The following is a 22,397-nucleotide window of genomic DNA, read 5'->3' on the forward strand; positions in this document are numbered from 1 at the left end:
TTTTTAAATTTACTTTTTTTATGTGTTTGGATACTGGATCAAATATTGTGCAAATGTAGGCATTGTGACAGTATTATTAAAATAGAGTAAACAGACAAAAAAAATCACAATAAAATAGATTCATGTGAATTATGCAATGCAATTCTAAAACAATATACTGTATATAGGCCTGTTTTATTTGGGGTTGTTAGGAATAGACTATGAATTTATACTGAATTATTCCATTCACTTGGCCTGAAATTCACATGGAAAATCAGAATTAATAAAACCATAACTATTCTATAAATGCGTTGAGAAAAGTTTTGACACCATGAATGTATCATATTTGTTTGTTTTTAGAGTATGAACATTAACTTGTATTCTTGTCTGATGTGTTATTAAAGAAAGACTGAGATGATACTGGTTTACTCTAATACACCGCAATTTATGAACATGTCCCTACTGTAGCAGCCAGAAGAGAGTTTAAATTCATTTTTGTTGTATGAAAGGATCACATTTTTCCTTACATTTGTTGAAGTGTAATTACAATTGCCATGCACTTACATCATAGTTGTGTTCACTTCTGTATTACACTTTTGTTCTTGCATAAATGAATTGTACATTTGGTATGGTAACCATAGTTTGCATTAAAGTGTTTTTGCTGCAGATATTGTTACTACACTGCACTTTGGAAATTTGGTGTTATCAAGCACTGTGAAGATAGAAAAGTAAAGGAAAGAAAGAAAGATGTACTGTAAAAAATATAGAGACAATCTGTATTTCCAGCTAATTTTGTAACATTTGCTTCAAGTTTCTCATTTAATATGCTACTTGTAGCACTGTAGCACATGGCCTTTTTAATGGAATATAGCCTACAGTTTCTTCATTGTTATAGAACTGTAATTCCGGTGCTGCCATGTCCATTCCAAAATTCCAAAGAATACTTCTACAGCATTTATTAATCTTAATGTTAATTTCAACTTATGTATTATTAAAATCAAAAGTTGTGCTTGATGATAACAATGAACGACTGTATTCCATTCACTAACATTAGCAAAGATTAATAAATATTGAAATAAATGTATTGTTCATTGTTTCCTCGTGTTAGTTAACTAACATTAACTAATGGAACCTCATTGTGAAGTGTTACCATTTACAGGTGCAGGTCATATAATTAGAATATCGTCAAAAAGTTGATTTATTTCACTAATTCCATTCATTATACATCCTTGTGTATTATATTCATTCATTACACACAGAAATGTTTATTTCTTTTAATTTTGATGATTATAACTCACAACTGGACAAACCCAAATTCAGTATCTCAGAAAATTTAAAATATTTTGAAAACGTTCAATATTGTAGATACCTGGTGCCACACTCTAATCAGCTAATTAACTCAAAACACCTGCAAAGGCCTTTAATTGGTCTCTCAGTCTAGTTCTGTAGGCTACACTTTTATAGGGAAGAAAAACTGCTGACTTAACAGTTGTCCAAATGACGGCCATTGACACCTTGAACAAGGAGGGTAAGACACAAAAGGTCATTGCAAAAGAGGCTGGCTGTTCACAGAGCTCTGTGTCCAAGCACATTAATAGAGAGGCGAAGGGAAGGAAAAGATGTGGTAGAAAAAAGTGTACAATGTACAGTGTACAAGCAATAGGCATAACTGCACCCTGGAGAGGATTGTGAAACAAAACCCATACAAAAATTCACAAAGAGTGTACTGCAGCTGGAGTCAGTGCTTCAAAAACCACTACGCACAGACATGTGCAAGACATGGGTTTCAGCTGTCACATTCCTTGTGTCAAGCCACTCTTGAACAACAGACAGCGTCAGAAGCATCTTGCCTGGGCTAAAGACAAAAAGGACTGGACTGCTGCTGAGTGGTCCAAAGTTATGTTCTCTGATGAAAGTAAAAAATTCAGGGTCCCAGAATCTGGAGGGAGAGAGGAGAGGCACACAATCCACGTTGCTTGAGGACCAGTGTAAAGTTTCCACAGTCAGTGATGGTTTGGGGTTCCATGTCATCTGCTGGTGTTGTTCCACTGTGTTTTCTGAGGTCCAAGGTCAACGCAGCCATATACCAGGAAGTTTTAGAGCACTTCATGCTTCCTGCTGCTGACCAACTTTATGGAGACCTGCACCTGCACACAGTGCCAAAGCTTCCAGTACCTGGTTTAAGGACCATGGGATCCCTGTTCTTAATCGGCCAGCAAACTCGCCTGACCTTAACCCCATAGAAAATCTATGGGGTATTGGGAAGAGGAAGATGCGATATGCCAGACCCAACAATGCAGAAGAGCTGAAGGCCACTATCAGAGCAACCTGGACTCTCAGAACACCTAAGCAGTGCCACAGACTGATTGACTCCATACCACGCCGCATTGCTGCAGTAATTCAGGCAAAAGGAGCCCCAACTAAGTATTGAGCAGAGGTGTAAAAAGTACTCAAAAATTGTACTCAAGTGAAAGTACTAGTACTCAGTAAAAATTTTACTCAGTTAAAAGTACAAGTATCTGGTCAAAAACATACTTGAGTAAAAGTAAAATAGTACAACTTTAAATTGTACTCAAGTATTTAAAAAGTAGACAGACAGACAGAAGAATGGTTAAAGGGAGAGAATTAAAAAAAAGCAATGGCACAGGTCAAACATGTATATTTAGTTCAACAACAACAATTAAAATGAAACACAGCGGGAAAAAAACACACAAAAAAAAAACACGGAAAGGGATTTAAAGGAAACTCCTTCCTTTCCACCCTCATGCCATCCTATATGACTTTCATTTATCAGATGAAGACAAACTAAGAGTTTTAGAAGAAAAAAAAAATAATAATAATTTCTCTTTATATAATGAAAGTTTATGGGACATCCAAAATGACACTTCAAAAACTATACACAAAGCGAATATGACAGTAACTCATGCAACCCCTGTTAATGAATCACTGTCTTCTTAAGTGAAACTAAGAAAAATACAAATACCAATATTTAAATGTCATGTTCACTTTGTTTCTGATTTCTGATTTTCTTAGCAAATATTGATAAATAATTATTTGTGACTAATTAGATTAATTAATGAGAAAAGAATGCAATTATTAAGATTTAAAAAATATTCACTGACAGTCCTAATTCCTATTTAATGTTTCATATAATGACATTGTAAATACAACTTATCCACCGCCTGGTATAACTTCACTAAACATGAATTACTATTTATTAAGCATATAATTTAAACAGAACAAATAATGAATAAACATTTTTGGGCGGGAAAATGCAATTTTGCTATCTCAATATACTTCCTCAGATTTGATGGTGAACTTTTGAAACCAGACATTTACCTGATGAAAGTCATAATTGAAGTAGAAATGTGTGTGTTTGATGCATGAAAACAATGATCATTATTTCTCACATCAGGCACACACGTTTGAGCTTCTGTTTACCATATTTAATGTGCATAAGATAAAATAAAAATATAATGTACTTGTCATGATGAAATAAAATTGTAAGGAGTAAAAAGTAGTGTTTTTTTCTTCAGAAATGTAATCAAGTAAAAGTACAAGTAGTCAGTTTAAATTGTACTTAAATCCCCCAAAATAATACTTAAGTACAGTAATCAAGTAAAATTACTCAAGTATTTTACCTCTGGTATTGAGTGCTGTACATAGCCTACTCATACTTTTCATGTTCATACTTTTCAGTTGGCCAAGATTTCTAAAAATCCAAATATAATCTAAAAGTAATATTCAAATTTTATGAGATACTGAATTTGGGATTTTTCTTAGTTGTCAGTTATAATCATCAAAATTAAAAGAAATAATCAGAAATATATCAGTCTGTGTGTAATGAATGAATATAATATATAGTTTCACTTTTTGAATGGAATTAGTGAAATAAATCAACTTTTTGATGATATTCTAATTATATGACCAGCACCTGTAATCCTACAGGAAAGGAAACTAAAAGGGGGAAAGCTTCCCATAAATGATTATTATTAGGCTATGTTTTATTTTATTACTGTAACTGTGCTTGTAGTATTATTGTGGCGTATTGTGGACCTAATCACGCGGTACTTCTTATACCAAAATATTTGCGAATCTCGAGCTTTTGACCCAGATGGGGGTCCGTCGCTCCATAACATTGATTAGGCTACGTATTTGAAGACGTATCTTCAAACCGGGGGTCAGTGTCACTTAATTTACAACTGGATTAGGTCTTTCAGCGCTGCTCCACGCGGAGGTGTCGAGAAAAGTCAACACCTGCAGCCATTTTATGTTCTGATGTAAAATATTCAGGTGATGCCGTGAATCAAATCCATCTCTGAGCAGCCCGTCTGCACCCTTGAATCCAGCAGGTCAAAAATGGTTAAAAGAAAGAGTTTGGATGACAGTGACCAGGAAAACTGCCGGGGGATCCCGTTTCCGATCCAAACCTTCCTATGGAGACAGACCAGGTCAGTGATTTCGTGGCATAACAGGTGTTTTCTGCGAGTTCCTCTCGTGTATGGCTCCCGCAGAGCGGTTCTCATTCGTGTGCATCTCTCATGGGTTTCTGTCGCGCTGCTGTCTCGTGCGTCATCTTTTCACACACCGCCGCACCTTGTGTGTCTTATGATGAAACCCTGAACAAAATTTGCAGAATATTCTATCGAATACTACTTCACTTTCATAGAGCCATCGTTATGTCAGTACCATAACCAGAGCACGTCATAATTCAATTTCAGTTAAAACCATGTTTTAACAGTGTCCTTGGCTCAGTTATGACCGTTATTTTATGCTTTTTTCTGATATAGGTTAACTAAATGAAAAATGTATCTATTGCAGCGCGTTTTTGCGGCCGAAGTTAGGGAAGCAGTATGAAGCCTCCTGTGTGGTGAGTGTATTAATAATCATAAGTGAACACCTTCACCTGTGAACAATCTTTCATCTGTCTCAGAAAACATACGCCCTAATACTAGGTTCATGCACAACCTATATTTGATTAAATTATATAATGGTTAATATGGCAAAATTGTGCACACAAATACAAAACGCCATAATGATAACACACACGGCACTTAAATAATTGAAATTGAATAATATTAATTTAACAACATAAGATGTGACATAAAACCCTAATGTAGCCTACATAACTGATAAGAAAGAACTAAGAAGAAACAATTATTTCAATAAAATGCCTCACTTTATTTCAATTCACAATAAGATGAGTTATTTTTCATTTCCAACTCTATTTGGCAGTATATTACCTTTTAAATGTTCTTTTAGATTTATTACAGTTTTTCACCGTATATAATAAGGGAACCATATATGAATTAACAGGTTTTTACTTGAGCACTTTTAGTGTACTGTTAAAATTAAAATCGTTGGCAATTTATTTTATTATTATTATATTATTATTATTATTATCATTTTAAATATTTTGTTCTATTGACAGCCACAGAGTTTTTACCAGTAAGAATAAAAAAAAAAATCAGCATACAGTTCTGTTAATGTCAATGTCAATGTCACCTTTATTTATATAGCGCTTTAAACAAAATACATTGCGTCAAAGCAACTGAACAACATTCATTAGGAAAACAGTCTCAATAATGCAAAAATGAGAGTTAAAGGCAGTTCATCATTGGATTCAGTTATGTCATCTCTGTTCAGTTAAATAGTGTCTGTGCATTTATTTGCAATCAAGTCAACGATATCGCTGTAGATGAAGTGTCCCCAACTAAGCAAGCCAGAGGCGACAGCGGCAAGGAACCGAAACTCCATCGGTGACAGAATGGAGAAAAAAACCTTGGGAGAAACCAGGCTCAGTTGGGGGGCCAGTTCTCCTCTGACCAGACGAAACCAGTAGTTCAATTCCAGGCTGCAGCAAAGTCAGATTGAGCAGAAGAATCATCTGTTTCCTGTGGTCTTGTCCTAGTGGTCCTCTGAGACAAGGTCTTTACAGGGGATCTGTATCTGGGGCTCTAGTTGTCCTGGTCTCCGCTGTCTTTCAGGGATGTAGAGGTCCTTTCTAGGTGCTGATCCACCATCTGGTCTGGATACGTACTGGATCCGGGTGACTGCAGTGACCCTCTGATCTGGACACAGACTGGATCTGGTGGCCACGGTGACCTCGGAACAAGAGAGAAACAGACAAATATTAGCGTAGATGCCATTCTTCTAATGATGTAGCAAGTACATAGGTTGTTATGGGAAGTGTTTCCGGTTCCGGTTTACCTAATTAATGCAGCCTAAAAATCCTTTAACGGATTTGGATAATAAAAGCATATTAGTATGTTATGTGTATGCCAGGTTAAAGAGATGGGTCTTTAATCTAGATTTAAACTGCAAGAGTGTGTCTGCCTCCCGAACAATGTTAGGTAGGTTATTCCAGAGTTTGGGCGCCAAATAGGAAAAGGATCTGCCGCCTGCAGTTGATTTTGATATTCTAGGTATTATCAAATTGCCTGAGTTTTGAGAACGTAGCGGACGTAGAGGATTATAATGTAAAAGGAGCTCATTCAAATACTGAGGTGCTAAACCATTCAGGGCTTTATAAGTAATAAGCAATATTTTAAAATCTATGCGATGCTTGATAGGGAGCCAGTGCAGTGTTGACAGGACCGGGCTAATATGGTCATACTTCCTGGTTCTAGTAAGAACTCTTGCTGCTGCATTTTGGACTAGCTGTAGTTTGTTTACTAAGCATGCAGAACAACCACCCAATAAAACATTACAATAATCTAACATTGAGGTCATAAATGCATGGATTAACATTTCTGCATTTGACATTGAGAGCATAGGCCGTAATTTAGATATATTTTTGAGATGGAAAAATGCAGTTTTACAAATGCTAGAAACGTGGCTTTCTAAGGAAAGATTGCGATCAAGTAGCACACCTAGGTTCCTAACTGATGATGAAGAATTGACAGAGCAACCATCAAGTCTTAGACAGTGTTCCAGGTTATTACAAGCAGAGTTTTTAGGTCCTATAATTAACACCTCTGTTTTTTCAGAATTTAGCAGTAAGAAATTACTCGTCATCCAGTTTTTTATATTGACTATGCAATCCATTAGTTTTTCAAATTGGTGTGTTTCACCGGGCTGCGAAGAAATATAGAGCTGAGTATCATCAGCATAACAGTGAAAGCTAACACCATGTTTCCTGATGATATCTCCCAAGGGTAGCATATATAATAATAATACAAAATAAATAACAGTAGTAATAATGATATTTATTATCATTATTATTATTATTATTGTGTCATATGACTGATGGTCATGCTACTATATCAGGTTTCCTTTCTTGTGTATAAATAACACTGTAATAAGAGGAAGAAATCATTTGATAAGTGTTCTTGAGGATATGTCTCACGCTTTTATCCTTCCTAGTCATTTGAGCGGGTGCTGGTGGAGAACAAACTCCATGGGCTCTCTCCGGCCCTCACTGAAGCCATCCAGAGCATCTCTCGCTGGGAGCTGGTCCAGGCTGCTCTGCCTCATGTTCTCCACTGCACTGCCATCCTTCTCTCGAACCGCAATAATCTGGGTAGGAACCCTTATTAAACTGCACTTGCTATATTGTCATTTGTGCACTGTGTACTGGTGTGTGTGTGTGTTTGGGTAAATACATTTAGTGGTTAATTTTATTGCTTAGCATGTCCACAATATCTTTTCATCAGGAGATCAGGATAAACTCGGGGTAGCTGAAACTAAACTCCTTCACACCCTACAATGGATGCTTCTGGAGGCAGCCCAGGAGTGCCACCAGGAGCCTGGCTTGGGACAGGGCTGGTCTGGGGGTAGCAGTGGTAACAATAGTGCCTACCTTCAGCCCATGGGAAACCAGGGTCTCACAGACCGCAATGGCATCACAACCGAAGAGAATGAATATGCCCGTGCCAAACTTTACCATAAGAACATGGCCACTGTGGAGCTCTTTGTGTTTCTCTTTGCCCCCCTCATTAATCGGATCAAGGTTGGAACTTTTACTTTTGATATTATTTGTTTATTTTTTTTCTCTGCAGGGCTCAACAATACGAATGTCTTGCTGGCCCAAGGCCAGTGTGAGAGAGTTCATGGAAGTTGCTGCATTGCCACTGAACATTTTACATCATTGATATTGTGCATTAACTTTAAAGCCTTAGTTTTCCATTATCTATTCTACATTTTTGTTGTAAATTCTTCTGATTTTTTTCATTAGATAATTTTATCTAGCTGGCCAACTTAGATGAGGTTATAGCAGAAGTGCGTTCATGAATTTATGGAATTTCATTACAGCTGTATAATTTCCAGTTTGTTGTACATTATATTTATATTTAACTTAAAATATAAAATTCTAATTATTATTGTTTTATTATAATAATTATATTATTATTGTATAATAATTATTTCATCATTTAAATGTTTTAGTGATGAAAAAATTGAAACCTAACATTTACTGAAAAATATAAATATTCCCAGCAAATATACAAATAAAAATCAATAATTTTTTGAAGTGGGGCCAATGAAACTTTTAGTAAAATCTTGAAATTCTTCTTGTTGAGCCTTACTTTATCAGTTCAAAATCCTTGTTTTAGTGGCTGTGCATGTATTCTTTTTATTTTGCAGATAATATATTTTTTTGTTTAAACTGCAAAAATAAATAAATATTTAAAAAAAATAAATAAATAAATGGTTGATGATTTTGCATTTGTCAGGAGTCTGACCTCACCTTTCGACTAGCTGGTGGACTTGTTATTTGGCAGCCAATGTGGGAGCACTGTCATCCTGATGTTCCAGCTTTTTCTGCCCTTGTCAAACCCATGCGTAACATTATCACAGGTCAGATTTCAGTAAATTCACCTATTTTTTTATGGTTCTTCTATCGCCTCTGTCCTAAGAAACATATTTTTTGATGTGTTTTACCAGCGTTAAACCCAATATACAATTCCATCTTTGCTCATTGTTCTTTATGTGTGTAAATTGTCCATGTTTCTCACATCTGCTGTTTCTCTGTTATATTCTCCACAGCAAAGAGGAATTCTCTAGTGAATAACCAGTGTAGTCCTCATGATTCCAGCAACCCATGCCCTGCAGTGAGTATTCAGATTGTGATCTGCAGCTTCACAGCCCCTTTTGGCTCATTTAGTCCTGGTTTATATTAATTTTCTCTCTTAGTGCATTAACATCATTGTTCAGCTGTGATTTCCTCGCCTATCTCGGCTTTCAGGTGGTATGTGAACCAGTCCGGCCAGACTCCTCCTCCCCCTCAGCGACAGGACAGAACTGTCGCCGCGGCAACTCTGTAGAGAAGGGAGGGTCCTCACAGCAGGCTTTTGAAAAAGGATTTTCACAACCAAAGAAGTGAGTGTTTGCACATGCAGGTGTCTAGCAGAACTATACCATTCTGTATTGAAATTGGGGGGAGGGGGGGGGGGTGTAAATGAACATTGTATTTATAAAAAAGTCGTATTAAGACTTCAATGTTACACAATCAAGTGAATAATTAAATTGTTACAATTATATATATATATATATTTAGTTAATGTTAAAACTTTCATTAAATAATAATGGAAAATACTTTTAAAATGATGTTTTTTTTTAGTTAATATTCATTTCTAAATATGCAACTATATTTTTTTATAAATATATCTAGAAATGAACATTATTAACTTTAGTATGACTGAAAATGTATTAACTTGTTCATTGTTAGTTTAATATTAGTCATTATTATAACATATAACATTATAACAAACTGAACCTTACTGTAAAGTGTTGGCAAAAGTGTATCTATTACAATCTTTTAAAACTAGAATGATTTTAAAGCATTTTTTCTTTAAACATCCATTGTTGGCTAGATAAATATTATTTAGTTCCAGTCAGACATCTGTCACCATGTTAAGTTCTCACACCAAGAAAGATAACTATAAAGATAACGATATTAGCGTCCACACCAGCAAACGATATTGTTTGTGTAGTCTAAGCGGACGCGCGTCTGCTGCTTTAAATTCTCGAGCTCATTACAGCAGGATTGATTCTCATTGGTTGGCAATGTTTTTAACGTTCGTCAGAAAAAAAAAGTTCTGAAAGTGATTCCAACGATATAGTTTCTCTGTGCCTTTATCGTTATAGTTGTGGTGTGGACTCCGCTATTCTTTAATATTGAGAACGATTTTTAGAACTATATCTTTATCGTTATCTTTACAGTTATCGTGCTTGGTGTGAACGGACCTTTAGTCTGTGCATGTGTTAGCAGTGCAGTTGCCAAGCAACGATTCTGAGCAAACGGAGTCTGAACACCCATCATTTTTTGTAACAAATCTCTCTCTCTCTCTCTCTCTCTCTCTCTCTCTCTCTCTCTTTCTTTTACTGAAAGTTTCTCAGTCCCTGGTGGCATCTCTGTATCACGGCGAGCAAGATATGCCACCTATTTTGATGTTGCAGTGCTGCGTTGCTTGATGCAGCCTCACTGGACAGAAGAAGGTGTGCACTGGTCCCTCATATACTACCTGCAACGGCTGCGTCAGATACTGCAGGAGAAGCCTGAACGGCCCCCTGAGCCCCTGATACCCCCCTTACCACGACCCCGGAGTAGTTCCATGGTGGCTGCTACCCCTTCTTTGGTTAATACTCACAAAACACAGGTAGCAAACCTGTGTCAGTTAGATGATGTGAGACACAGTATTTTTACATAGCAATTTCAGATGGTAATGGTCAGTGGCTTATCTGTATTAGTTTCTGGTGGGGCCAGGTTTTGAAATATATTCCATGATCATAAATTCATTTAAAATTATCATACAGTTTTACCACAAAATAATCTTGTTGTACGTTACATACACATAGCAACAGCAATATACGTGTATTAAGTGGAAGCCATGTAACTATCATCAAGGATGCATGGATATTAAGTCCAGTAGATATTTATATAAATAAGGATATTATTTTTTTTATGTTATGGTTGATAATCAATAAATGGCCGATATTAAAATTCCATACAATCTGGATAATTTGACAATATATATATATATAAACATCCATTTCAATGCTACAGTAAAAGTTTAGGCATCACAGCATTTTAATATATATAAAGAAATTATTTATTTTGGATTGTATTTTTAAAGATGAAATAAAACATGGCAAAGGTAATCTTAATGTGAAAATAAAGGGAACTTGACATGCACAATTTAATAATTAAAGGGATAGTTCACCCAAAAATGAAAATAATGTCATTAATAACTCACCCTCATGTCGTTAAGACCTCCATTTAACTTCGGAACACAGTTTAAGATATTTTAGATTTAGTCCGAGAGCTCTCAGTCCCTCCATTGAAACTGTGTGTACGGTATACTGTCCATGTCCAGAAAGGAATTAAAAACATCATCAAAGTTAAATATTTTGAAACATCGGAAATACATTTTGGTCCAAAAATAGCAAAAACTATGACTTTATTCAGCATTGTCTTCTCTTCCGTGTCAGTTTGTCATATCCGGTTCGCGAACGAATCATTCGATGTAACCGGATCTTTTTGAACCAGTTCACCAAATCGAACTGAATCGTTTTAAACAGTTCGCGTCTCCAATACGCATTTATCCACAAATGACTTAAGCTGTTAACTTGCTTAATGTGGCTGACACTCCCTCTGAGTTAAAACAAACCAATATCTCGGAGTAATTCATGTAGTCAAACAGTACACTGACTGAACTGCTGTGAAAAGAGAGATGAACACCGAGCCGAGCCAGATAATGACTCGTTCACGAGTCAAGAACCGGTTGCATCGGTTTTCGGATCACCAGTGGTTCTTTCTGACAGTTCGATTCAATAAACCGGTTGAAGAAAACGGTTCACCGGTTCTTTTGCGCTCGACGTAATGGCGTCATTGGCGATGACTGCAAGCCTTTGGTTTTCCTGGGCTCATAACATTAGCACAGAATCAGTTCAGAATCAATCACCAAAAGAATCAGTTCAGTTCAGACGCTCTGTGTGTCGGTTTGCTTCACGCTGAATCACACATGCGCAGTATCATCAGCTCCTCGGTTCTCGAATCGGACACGTCTGACAGAAACGGTTCTTGACTCGTGAACGAGTCATTATCTGGCTCGACTCGGTGTTCATCTTCAGTTCCCTCTTCACAGATTCAGATTATTTTATTTAATGCCATGTCAGCACTCAAAGCTATTTTCATGGCAAAAATACAATTACAAAAATACAAATATCATATAAATACAATAAAAAAACAAAACAAATAAACACAGCAAGTCATTTTATATAAGACTCTCTTCACAGCAGTTCAGTCAGTGTACAGTACTGTTTGAGTAAATGAATTATTCCGGGATATTGGTTTGTTTGAACTCAGAGGAAGTGTCAGCAACATTAAAAAAGTTAACAGCTCAAGAATTTGCGGATTAATGCGTATTGGAGACGCGAACCGTTTTAAAACGATTCAGTTCGATTTGGTGAACGGTTTCAAAAAGATCCGGTTACATCGAATGATTCGTTCGCAAACCGGATATGACAAACTGCTTTGTTTTGAATTGTCTTACAACAGACACGGAAGAGAAGACAATGCTGAATAAAGTCGTAGTTTTTGCTAATTTTGGACCAAAATGTATTTTCGATGCTTCAAAAAATTCTAACTCTGATTTGTTGATGTTTTTACTTTGATGATGTTTTTCTTACCTTTCTGGACATGGACAGTATACTGTACACACAGCTTCAATGGAGGGACTAAGAGCTCTCGGACTAAATCTAAAATATCTTAAACGGTGTTCCAAAAATAAACGGAGGTCTTACGGGTTTGGAATAACATGAGGGTAAGTTATTAATGACATAATTTTGCAAATTGGGCAAACTAACCCTTTAACGTTAGATGATATACATCCAATATAAACCCATATTGATAAGAAAATAAATAATTAACAAAAAAATTACAGGTATGGTATTTATTGTCATGCTATGGTGGCTGTAATAAAGCACACAACAATGGAGATAAGTAATAGTGTCACAAACCACTATGGAGATGGAGGGTTTAGTGCAAGTGAGTAGTTTATTTAGAAGTGTTTCAGTAACAAGGTGGTGTTGGGTTGTTGAGAGGTGAACTTCCAGAGCTCTGAAGATAATCATATGGAGAGTCAGCATATGTAGTTCACAGGAGAGTTTCGTGAGGATATCTGAGGACATAGCAAAGAGAGGTTAGTAGAAAGAGGTCGGGCACCAGTTCAATGGGTAGTGAATGGTAGACCGGACAGCGGAGTACTGAGTAAGAGTGTCTTTATCCTGGTGAGTGATTACTGGGTGCAGGTGATCAGTACTCCGGTGATTGGAATCATGCTTGATGAGAGTAAGGGTTCCTGAGGTTCCGGGGCATCTGTAGTGGAGGTGACCTCATTGATCTGCCTCTCTCGGACCAATGTAGTGGGGACTCCACTTCCTGCATTGCTGAAAGAAACTCAGATCCCGTGTTGACAACCAGACCTGGCTGGTAAACTGGAGTGGCGGCATGTCGAACGTCAGCAAAGGCCTTGTGTCTCCGTATGGTGCGCTGGAGGTGGATGTGAGCTAAGTACCACACTCTCTCGGAACAAGTAGTCCACAGCTGGAACGTCCAAAGGTTCACCTGTCCAAGGGAACAAAGGGGTTGGTAACAGAGCATGCATTGGAAGGGTGTGAGGCCGATGGTATCTTGTCGGAGGGAGTTCTTTGCATACTCGGCTCAGGGAAGGAAACGGTTCCAGCTGTGCTGATCGTCTTGGCAGTATGCCCGGAGGTACCATCTGAGTTCTTGGATCTTCCGCTCAGTCTGGCCGTTAGTCTGCGGATGGTACCCAGAAGACAAGTTGACCATCACTCCTAGGAGATGGAAAAAGGCTTTCCATACCCTGGATATGAATCGTGGACCCCGGTCGGACACAATATTCTTTGGTAGACCAATGTTGCGGAAAAGACATGATAGAAGAGATTTTCGGCAGTTTCTAGGGTAGTTGGTAATCCTGGCAAGGGAATTAAATTGCAGGCTTTAGAGAATCGATCCACAACAACCAAGATGCAAGTGTTACCTTCAGAGTTGGGTAGGTCAGTGACAAAGTCAATTCCCAGATGGGACCAGGGCTTTCGAGGAACAGGTAGGGCTACCAATTTGCCTGCTGGGAGTTGACATGGAGTGGAAGACATGGCACACACTGAGCAACTGTAGACGTACCTGATGACATCCAGGGACATACTGGGCCACCAGTACCGAGCTTGGAGGAGCGAGAGGGTCCGTTGGCTGCCTGGATGTCCAGAGCCTGGTGTACTGTGAACTGGGCCTCCCGGCGGAGCAGGTTCTTGTTGGGTAGCTGCTTTGATGTCCTCGTCCGTGCTCCACATGATGGGGCTGATAATCATGGCTGGAGGGAGTATAGGTTCAGGGTCCAAAGGAGTGTCCAGGGAATGCAGACAGGAAAGAGCATCAGCCTTGCAGTTGTGGTTTCCAGGGTGGTAAGTGATGGTGAAATTAAATCTGGTGAAGAACAGGGCCCAACGAGCTTGCCGGGGATTCAATCTACGGGCTTCACAAAGATATTGTAGGTTTTTATGATCAGTGATTACCGTAAAGGGGTGGTTAGCTCCCTCCAGCCAGTGTCTCCATTCTTCTAGAGCGAGCTTTATTGCTAACAGCTCCCTGTTCCCAATGTCGTAATTCTGCTCCCCTGGGGTCAGTTTCCTGGAATAGTAAGCGCAAGGCTGAAGGCGTGGAGGCTCACCGAACTGCTGGGATAGCACGGCTCTGATGCCGGTGGTGGAGGCGAATACTTTACCACAAATGGAGACTCCGGATCTGGGTGACGAAGGATGGGAGCCATGCTAAAGGCATTCTTCAGGTCTTCAAATGCTTCGTGGGCGGTGGAAGTCCAGGACAGGGACTTGGGCTTACCTCTAAGGAGAGAGGTTAGTCTTGCAGTATGCAGATTGAAGTCTTGGATAAAGCATTGATAGAAGTTAGCAAATCCTAAGAACCTCTGTAGTTTCTTCACAGATTGTGGAATGGGCCATTCCTTGATGGTGGATACCTTCCCCTGGTCCATCTGAATACCTTCAGGGCTGATGTTTTACCTGAGGAACTGTACCGTGGAGCGATGGAACTCACATTTCTCCAGCTTTAGGAATAGATGGTGTTGTCTGAGCTTCTGGAGGACCTGCGTCATGTGGTGGCGATGTTCGGCCAGGTTCCGGGAATAGATCAGGATGTCATCGATGTAAACTATGACTGACTTGTGGAGGAATTCCCGAAACACCTCGTTCATGAAACCTCTGGGGCGTTGGCGAGTACATACGGCATAACGCAGTACTCGTAGTGACCAGAAGGGGTGATGAAGGCTGTCTTCCATTCATCCCCTTTGCAGGAGAATGGAGAACTGGACGAGGAAGGTCGATGATGCAATGTTGATGGCAGAACAGACTCCAACGAGTTACCTCACATGAATCCCACCTGATTTCCGAAGAGTGTAATGTGAGCCAGGGGCGTCCCAGGGTGATATTGACTGTGGGTCCCTCCAGTACCAAGAAGTGCATCTCCTCTACATGAAAGAGGCCAATCTTGAGAGTTAACGGGGATGCCTGAAACTTAACCCGCCCACGTCCTAACGGCTTTCCTTGGATAGTTTCGACTCGCAAGAGGAGCAAGAGTCCACCAGGGCTGAAACAGAAACATTCTGGGGTGACTAGTTAGACTGGCATGGCTGTAAGCTTGGAAATTACAGGGTTCTGTTGGATAATACTCACAGAAGGACGTGGGGGTTTTACTGGGCAGGCACGGATGACATGATCTGGCGAGGCACAGTAAAGGCAGTTTCCTGCTGTAAGCCGGTGTTTGCGTTCTTCAGTTGATAGATGTGTGGATTCCACTTGCATAGGTTCTGGTACTGGAGGGCTGTTAGCGGGAGAACCAGACTGGTGGGCAGCTTCTAGGTGCTTATAAGCTCTGCTTCATTCCAACAGCTAGCCGCCGCTAATGTTCGAAACAGGATGGTGTATTCACTGGCGCGTCCAGATAGTAAAGAAATTAATAAGGCTACCTTGGATCAATCATTTGAGAATTTCTGTGGTTGCGCCTCAATGTACAGCGATACCTGAAGCATAAAACCACCACATCCAGCTGATTCTCCCGCATATGATGCAGGCAGCGCCATGGGACTGGCGGAGGCAGATCGGGGAGTGGCTGAAGCGGTGAGTGCTGACTGGAGGAGGTTGCCCAGTTCCTGCAACAGATCGTTGGGTGCGGGTGACTGGGGATCCATATGGTTGAATTTTGTAGGGGTCCAGCCTTCTGTCACAAACAACTATGGAGACAGAGGGTTTAGTGCAAGTGAGTAGTTTATTTACAAGTGTTTCAGTGACAAGGAATAAATGTTAATGATAAATCCCCTGTAATGTTTGTACTGGCTATTGTATACAGGCCACCAGGGCACCATACAGACTTTATTAAAGAGTTTGGTGATTTTACATCCGAGTTAGTTCTGGCTGCAGATAAAGTTTTAATAGTTGGTGATTTTAATATCCAAGTTGATAATGAAAAAGATGCATTGGGATCAGCATTTATAGACATTCTGAACTCTATTGGGGTTAGACAAAGCGTTTCAGGACCTACTCATTGTCGAAATCATACTCTAGATTTAATACTGTCACATTTAATTGATGTTGATAGTGTTGAAATTATTCAGCCAAGTGATGATATCTCCGATCATTATTTAGTTCTGTGCAAACTTCATATAGCCAAAATTGTAAATTCTGCTTCTTGTTACAAGTATGGAAGAACCATCACTTCTACCACAAAAGACTGCTTTTTAAGTTATCTTCCTGATGTATCCGAATTCCTTAGCATATCCAAAACCTCAGAACAACTTGATGATGTAACAGAAACTATGAACTCTCTCTTTTCTAGCACTTTAAACAGAGTTGCTCCTTTACGCTTAAGGAAGGTTAAGGAAAACAGTTTGACACCATGGTATAATGAGCATACTTGCACCCTAAAGAGAGCAGCCCGAAAAATGGAGCGCAGCTGGAGGAAAACAAAACTAGATGTATATTGTATTGCTTGGCGGGAAAGTAACCTATCCTACAGAAAAGCATTAAAAACTGCTAGATCCGATTACTTTTCTTCTCTTTTAGAAGAAAACAAACATAACCCCAGGTATTTATTCAATACAGTGGCTAAATTAACGAAAAATAAAGCCTCAACAAGTGTTGACATTTCCCAACACCACAGCAGTAATGAGTTTATGAACTACTTTACTTCTAAAATCAATAATATTAGAGATAAAATTGCAACCATTCAACCGTCAGCTACAGTATCACATCAGACAGTGCACTATAGACCCCCTGAGGAACAGTTCCACTCATTCTCTACTATAGGAGAGGAAGAATTGAATAAACTTGTTAAATCATCTAAACCAACAACATGTATGTTAGACCCTATACCATCTAAGCTCCTAAAAGAGGTGCTTCCAGAAGTCATAGATCCTCTTCTGACTATTATTAATTCCTCATTGTCATTAGGATATGTCCCCAAAACCTTCAAACTGGCTGTTATTAAGCCTCTCATCAAAAAACCACAACTTGACCCAAAATAACTAGTTAATTATAGACCAATCTCGAATCTCCCTTTTCTGTTCAAGATACTAGAAAAGGTGGTATCCTCACAATTATATTCCTTCTTAGAGAAAAATGGTATATGTGAGGATTTCCAGTCAGGATTTAGACCATATCATAGTACTGAGACTGCTCTCCTTAGAGTTACAAATGATCTGCTCTTATCATCTGATCGTGGGTGTATCTCTCTATTAGTTTTATTGAATCTTAGTGCTGCGTTTGACACAATTGACCACAACATTCTTTTGCATAGACTTGAACACTTTGTTGGCATCAATGGAAGTGCATTAGCATGGTTTAAATCGTACTTATATGACCGGCATCAGTTCGTAGCAGTGAATGAAGATGTATCATATCGATCACAAGTGCAGTATGGAGTACCTCAAGGCTCAGTACTAGGGCCGCTACTCTTCACGCTTTATATGTTACCCTTGGGAGATATCATCAGGAAACATGGTGTTAGCTTTCACTGTTATGCTGATGATACTCAGCTCTATATTTCTTCGCGGCCCGGTGAAACACACCAATTTGAAAAACTAATGGAATGCATAGTCGATATAAAAAACTGGATGACGAGTAATTTCTTACTGCTAAATTCTGAAAAAACAGAGGTGTTAATTATAGGACCTAAAAACTCTGCTTGTAATAACCTAGAACACTGTCTAAGACTTTATTGGGTGGTTGTTCTGCACGCTTAGTAAACAAACTACAGCTAGTCCAAAATGCAGCAGCAAGAGTTCTTACTAGAACCAGGAAGTATGACCATATTAGCCTGGTCCTGTCAACACTGCACTGGCTCCCTATCAAACATTGTATAGATTTTAAAATATTGCTTATTACTTATAAAGCCCTGAATGGTTTTGCACCTCAGTATTTGAATGAGCTCCTTTTACATTATAATCCTCTACGTCCGCTACCTTCTCAAAACTCAGGATATTTGATAATACCTAGAATATCAAAATCAACTGCGGGCGGCAGATCCTTTTCCTATTTGGTGCCTAAACTCTGGAATAATCTACCTAACATTGTTCGGGAGGCAGACACACTCTTGCAGTTTAAATCTAGATTAAAGACCCATCTCTTTAACCTGGCTTACACATAACATACTAATATGCTTTTAATATCCAAATCCGTTAAAGGATTTTTAGGCTGCATTAATTAGGTAAACCGGAACCGGAAACACTTCCCATAACACCCTATGTACTTGCTACATCATTAGAAGTTTCTCTCTTATTCCGAGGTCACCGTAGCCACCAGATCCAGTCTGTATCCAGATCAGAGGGTCACTGCAGTCACCCGGATCCAGTACGTATCCAGACCAGATGGTGGATCAGCACCTAGAAAAGACCTCTACTGCCCTGAAAGACAGCCGAGACCAGGACAACTAGAGCCCCAGATACAGATCCCCTGTAAATACCTTGTCTCAGACGACCACCAGGACAAGACCACAGGAAACAGATGATTCTTCTGCACAATCTGACTTTGCTGCAGCCTGGAATTGAACTACTGGTTTCGTCTGGTCAGAGGAGAACTGGCCCTCCAACTGAGCCTGGTTTCTCCCAAGGTTTTTTTCTCCATTCTGTCACCTCTGTCGATGGAGTTTCGGTTCCTTGCCGCTGTCGCCTCTGGCTTGCTTAGTTGGGGTCACTTCATCTACAGCGATATCGTTGACTTGATTGCAAATAAATGCACAGACACTATTTAACTGAACAGAGATGACATCACTGAATTCAATGATGAACTGCCTTTAACTATCATTTTGCATTATTGACACACTGTTTTCCTAATGAATGTTGTTCAGTTGCTTTGACGCAATGTATTTTGTTTAAAGCGCTATATAAATAAAGGTGACTTGACTTGACTTGACAAGGTGTTGTTGGGTTGTTTAGAGGTGAACTTCCAGAGCTCTGGAGATAATCATATGGAGAGTCAGCGTATGTAGTTCACAGGAGATCGTCGTGAGATCTGAGGACATAGCAAAGAGAGGTTAGTAGAAAGAGGTCGGGCACCAGTTCAGTGGGTAGTGAACAGTAGACCAGACACCCGAGTACTGAGTACGAGGTGTCTTCATCCTGGTGAGTGATTACTGGGTGCAGGTGCAGGTGATCAGTACTCTGGTGATTGGAATCGTGCTTGATGAGAGTCAGGTGCGGGTGATGATTGGGGTGGCTGTGACGGTGAGTTCCTGACAAATAGTCTTTATGAATACGCAATGAAAACTCAGGAAATCAAAAGCAACAGGAAGCAACCCACTGATGAAGATGAACAAAGAAACTGTAGAAACAGGGCTTATATAACAGGAACATAATCAAGTTAAAACATAACAGGTGTGGGAAACAAAAAAGGATGAGGAACACATGGCAAACAGGAACAGAACACACTTAAAAGTAAATCAAAACAGAAAATAACCCTGACACAAATAATATTTAGTTATTCAGTTATAGTATTTTATTTATGAATTTTGTTGTGTGAGATAATAAGGCCAGTCGATCTGAATGGTTTAAATGCTTAAAACAAAATTACTGTTTTGTATGTGGCAACTTGGCAATTTGTACTTGGCAACTGACTGATTATGCCAAATATGGCACAAGTAATGAGTAATTGGAATGATTGAGCAATCTCGCAGTTATGTTCTTTTTGTAAGTTCCGTCTTACTTTTTTTAATTAGTAGGGTTCAATCCTTAGGTTTAGATTAGATTACTGTATGGCACAGGATTAATGATCAGGGTGTGCCATTGCTACTTTATAAGACGTGTAATGAACTGAAATAGTATTATACAACATTATAACCATCATAAGTCATTGTGGGTTTTTTTGATTTTTTTTTAGGGTGTTTTTTAACAATGCATACTTCTGACACCCTGATTTTTTCTTTGCCATTTTTCTAAGGATATGACTCAAAAATGTAATGAGGAAAGCAGGTCTTTGAGCTCTGAGACCTTCTCCAAAGTGTCATTTACCAACCTCAGGAGACAAGCAGTCCCTGACCTCTCAGCTGAGATCGGCATGAACATATTCAAAAAGGTATGTAGATTCTTTTTTATGAATAGTTTCAAATAATAAACCAATATGATATATTTTAGTTTTTGAAAAACCATGATATCACATGCAAGGTTACCTTTTCTTAATTTTCTTGACATTTAACTTTCAAACTGCCACTATGCACTTGCTTTATTCTATTCCTGTTTATTTATTTATTTTTCAGTTTAAGAACCATAGAGAAGACCGAGAGAGAAAAGGCTCTATCCCATTCCATCATACTGGAAAGAAACGGCTGCGTCGAATGGGTGTACCTTTCCTGATGCATGATGATCACCTGGATGTCTCACCCACACTTAGCACCTTCTCATTTGGAAGCTTCTCTGGACTGGGAGATGACCGTCGCACTCTGGACCGAGGGGGTTGCCCTTCCACTATCATAGGTATATAGGCCCCTATGAAATTTTTCCCATATTCTGTTTTTTATTTACATGCTATAATTGTGAATAATCAAAAACTTTCATACAACTTCATCAATTTAGTAATGTTATTTATTAAATTGTTAACAAGTAATAGGGCCCTGTTATTTTTTCCCAAATTTTGTTTTAATTTTTCTGGGTTCTCTGCTTCATGGTTTAATGCATCAGCCCTGCCCATACAAATTATGTGTTTACAAATTGCTTGCATTTGTATGAGATTAGTTTTAGATTATTGTCATATTGTGGCTGTGATTGTTGTGATATAGGGAAGTTAACACACCATGGAAGCTCAGATATTGCTGGAGATGTGGACGGTCTTGGAGCTAAACATTTTCACTCCCACCACAACTTGCCTGAACATTCCAACTGTCACAGTGACAATACCATCAAAGAGGGTGGTGAGCAAATAAGTAACACTATTACACTATTGATTCTGAATATATTACAGTTAATGTTTCATGGAATTAATAAAGATGAGTAAAATACCAGGGGTTTTCGAAATGAGTGTCACAATGGTGTGCTAGTATGGAATTACATTTAGTTCAATAAAAATGAACGTAACTATAAAACTGAACGTAACTTTTTCAGAAACTATCAAAAATATGCCATTACAAAAGAAGAAAAACACAATGAAAATGAAAAAAATGTTAATGTTTTTCAAAGATTAATTTTCGCAAATCGTGGATTCTGAATGCATTGCCACAGATTTCGCTTAGGTTTCGCAGTTTTTCGTTTGGTGTTTTGACACAAACCTATCGTTGGGGCGGTCTTAACAGTGATCTACTCTGATTGGATAGTGATCTTTTGATGGACAGGTGCTCTCTGACCGCGACCACTCAGTGGCGCGCATATTGGAAAGCTCCTCGCGGTGATTAAATCTGGTCTCTACCAATCGGGTATCTTTCTAGTGAAAGAAATTTCTTTTAAGCTCATACACAGGTTCTACCCTGTAAAGAAGTTTATACAAAGATTTAAATCTGACATTGATCTTACAAGCTCTTTTTGTTCGAGTTCTGAAGAAACTGTACACTTATTTTGGTCATGTCACTACACTAAGAAACTTTGGGATGATATTGGTGTGTTTGCCAGGCTTCTCAGTACATATGAAAAACATTATATTGGGGTATTATGACTATGACTCCACAAACAAAAATATCAGTTTTGTTATTAATTAAAAAAAATTCCTAAACAAATTTCACATTCACAAATTCAAATTCTCCAACTGTAAACATGTCTTCTCTGTTTTCCTAAAAGAAATGGAAAACTATTTGAATGTAATCTCAGTATCTACAGTCGTGGCCAAAAGTTTTGAGAATTACATAAATATTGGAAATTGGAAAAGTTGCTGCTTAAGTTTTTATAATAGCAATTTGCATATACTCC

The 22,397-nt window shown here is 38.6% G+C and overlaps 1 protein-coding gene across 1 annotated transcript in view; it reads left to right on the forward strand.

The window, feature by feature from the left end:
• Positions 1-4,338: 4,338 nt before the first annotated feature.
• LOC132152321 (protein unc-80 homolog) overlaps positions 4,339-22,397 on the forward strand; it is an 84,733-nt gene continuing 66,674 nt past the window's right edge. The window contains 11 exon segments of the mRNA XM_059561107.1: positions 4,339-4,430; positions 4,801-4,849; positions 7,345-7,501; positions 7,635-7,930; positions 8,652-8,775; positions 8,965-9,029; positions 9,164-9,297; positions 10,310-10,577; positions 20,446-20,580; positions 20,762-20,978; positions 21,281-21,409. Of these exon segments, the coding sequence (XP_059417090.1) occupies positions 4,339-4,430; positions 4,801-4,849; positions 7,345-7,501; positions 7,635-7,930; positions 8,652-8,775; positions 8,965-9,029; positions 9,164-9,297; positions 10,310-10,577; positions 20,446-20,580; positions 20,762-20,978; positions 21,281-21,409 (1,666 nt within the window).

The sequence above is a fragment of the Carassius carassius genome, chromosome 10 (genome assembly GCF_963082965.1).
Source record: "Carassius carassius chromosome 10, fCarCar2.1, whole genome shotgun sequence".
In the NCBI taxonomy this organism is placed as follows: Eukaryota; Metazoa; Chordata; class Actinopteri; order Cypriniformes; family Cyprinidae; genus Carassius; species Carassius carassius.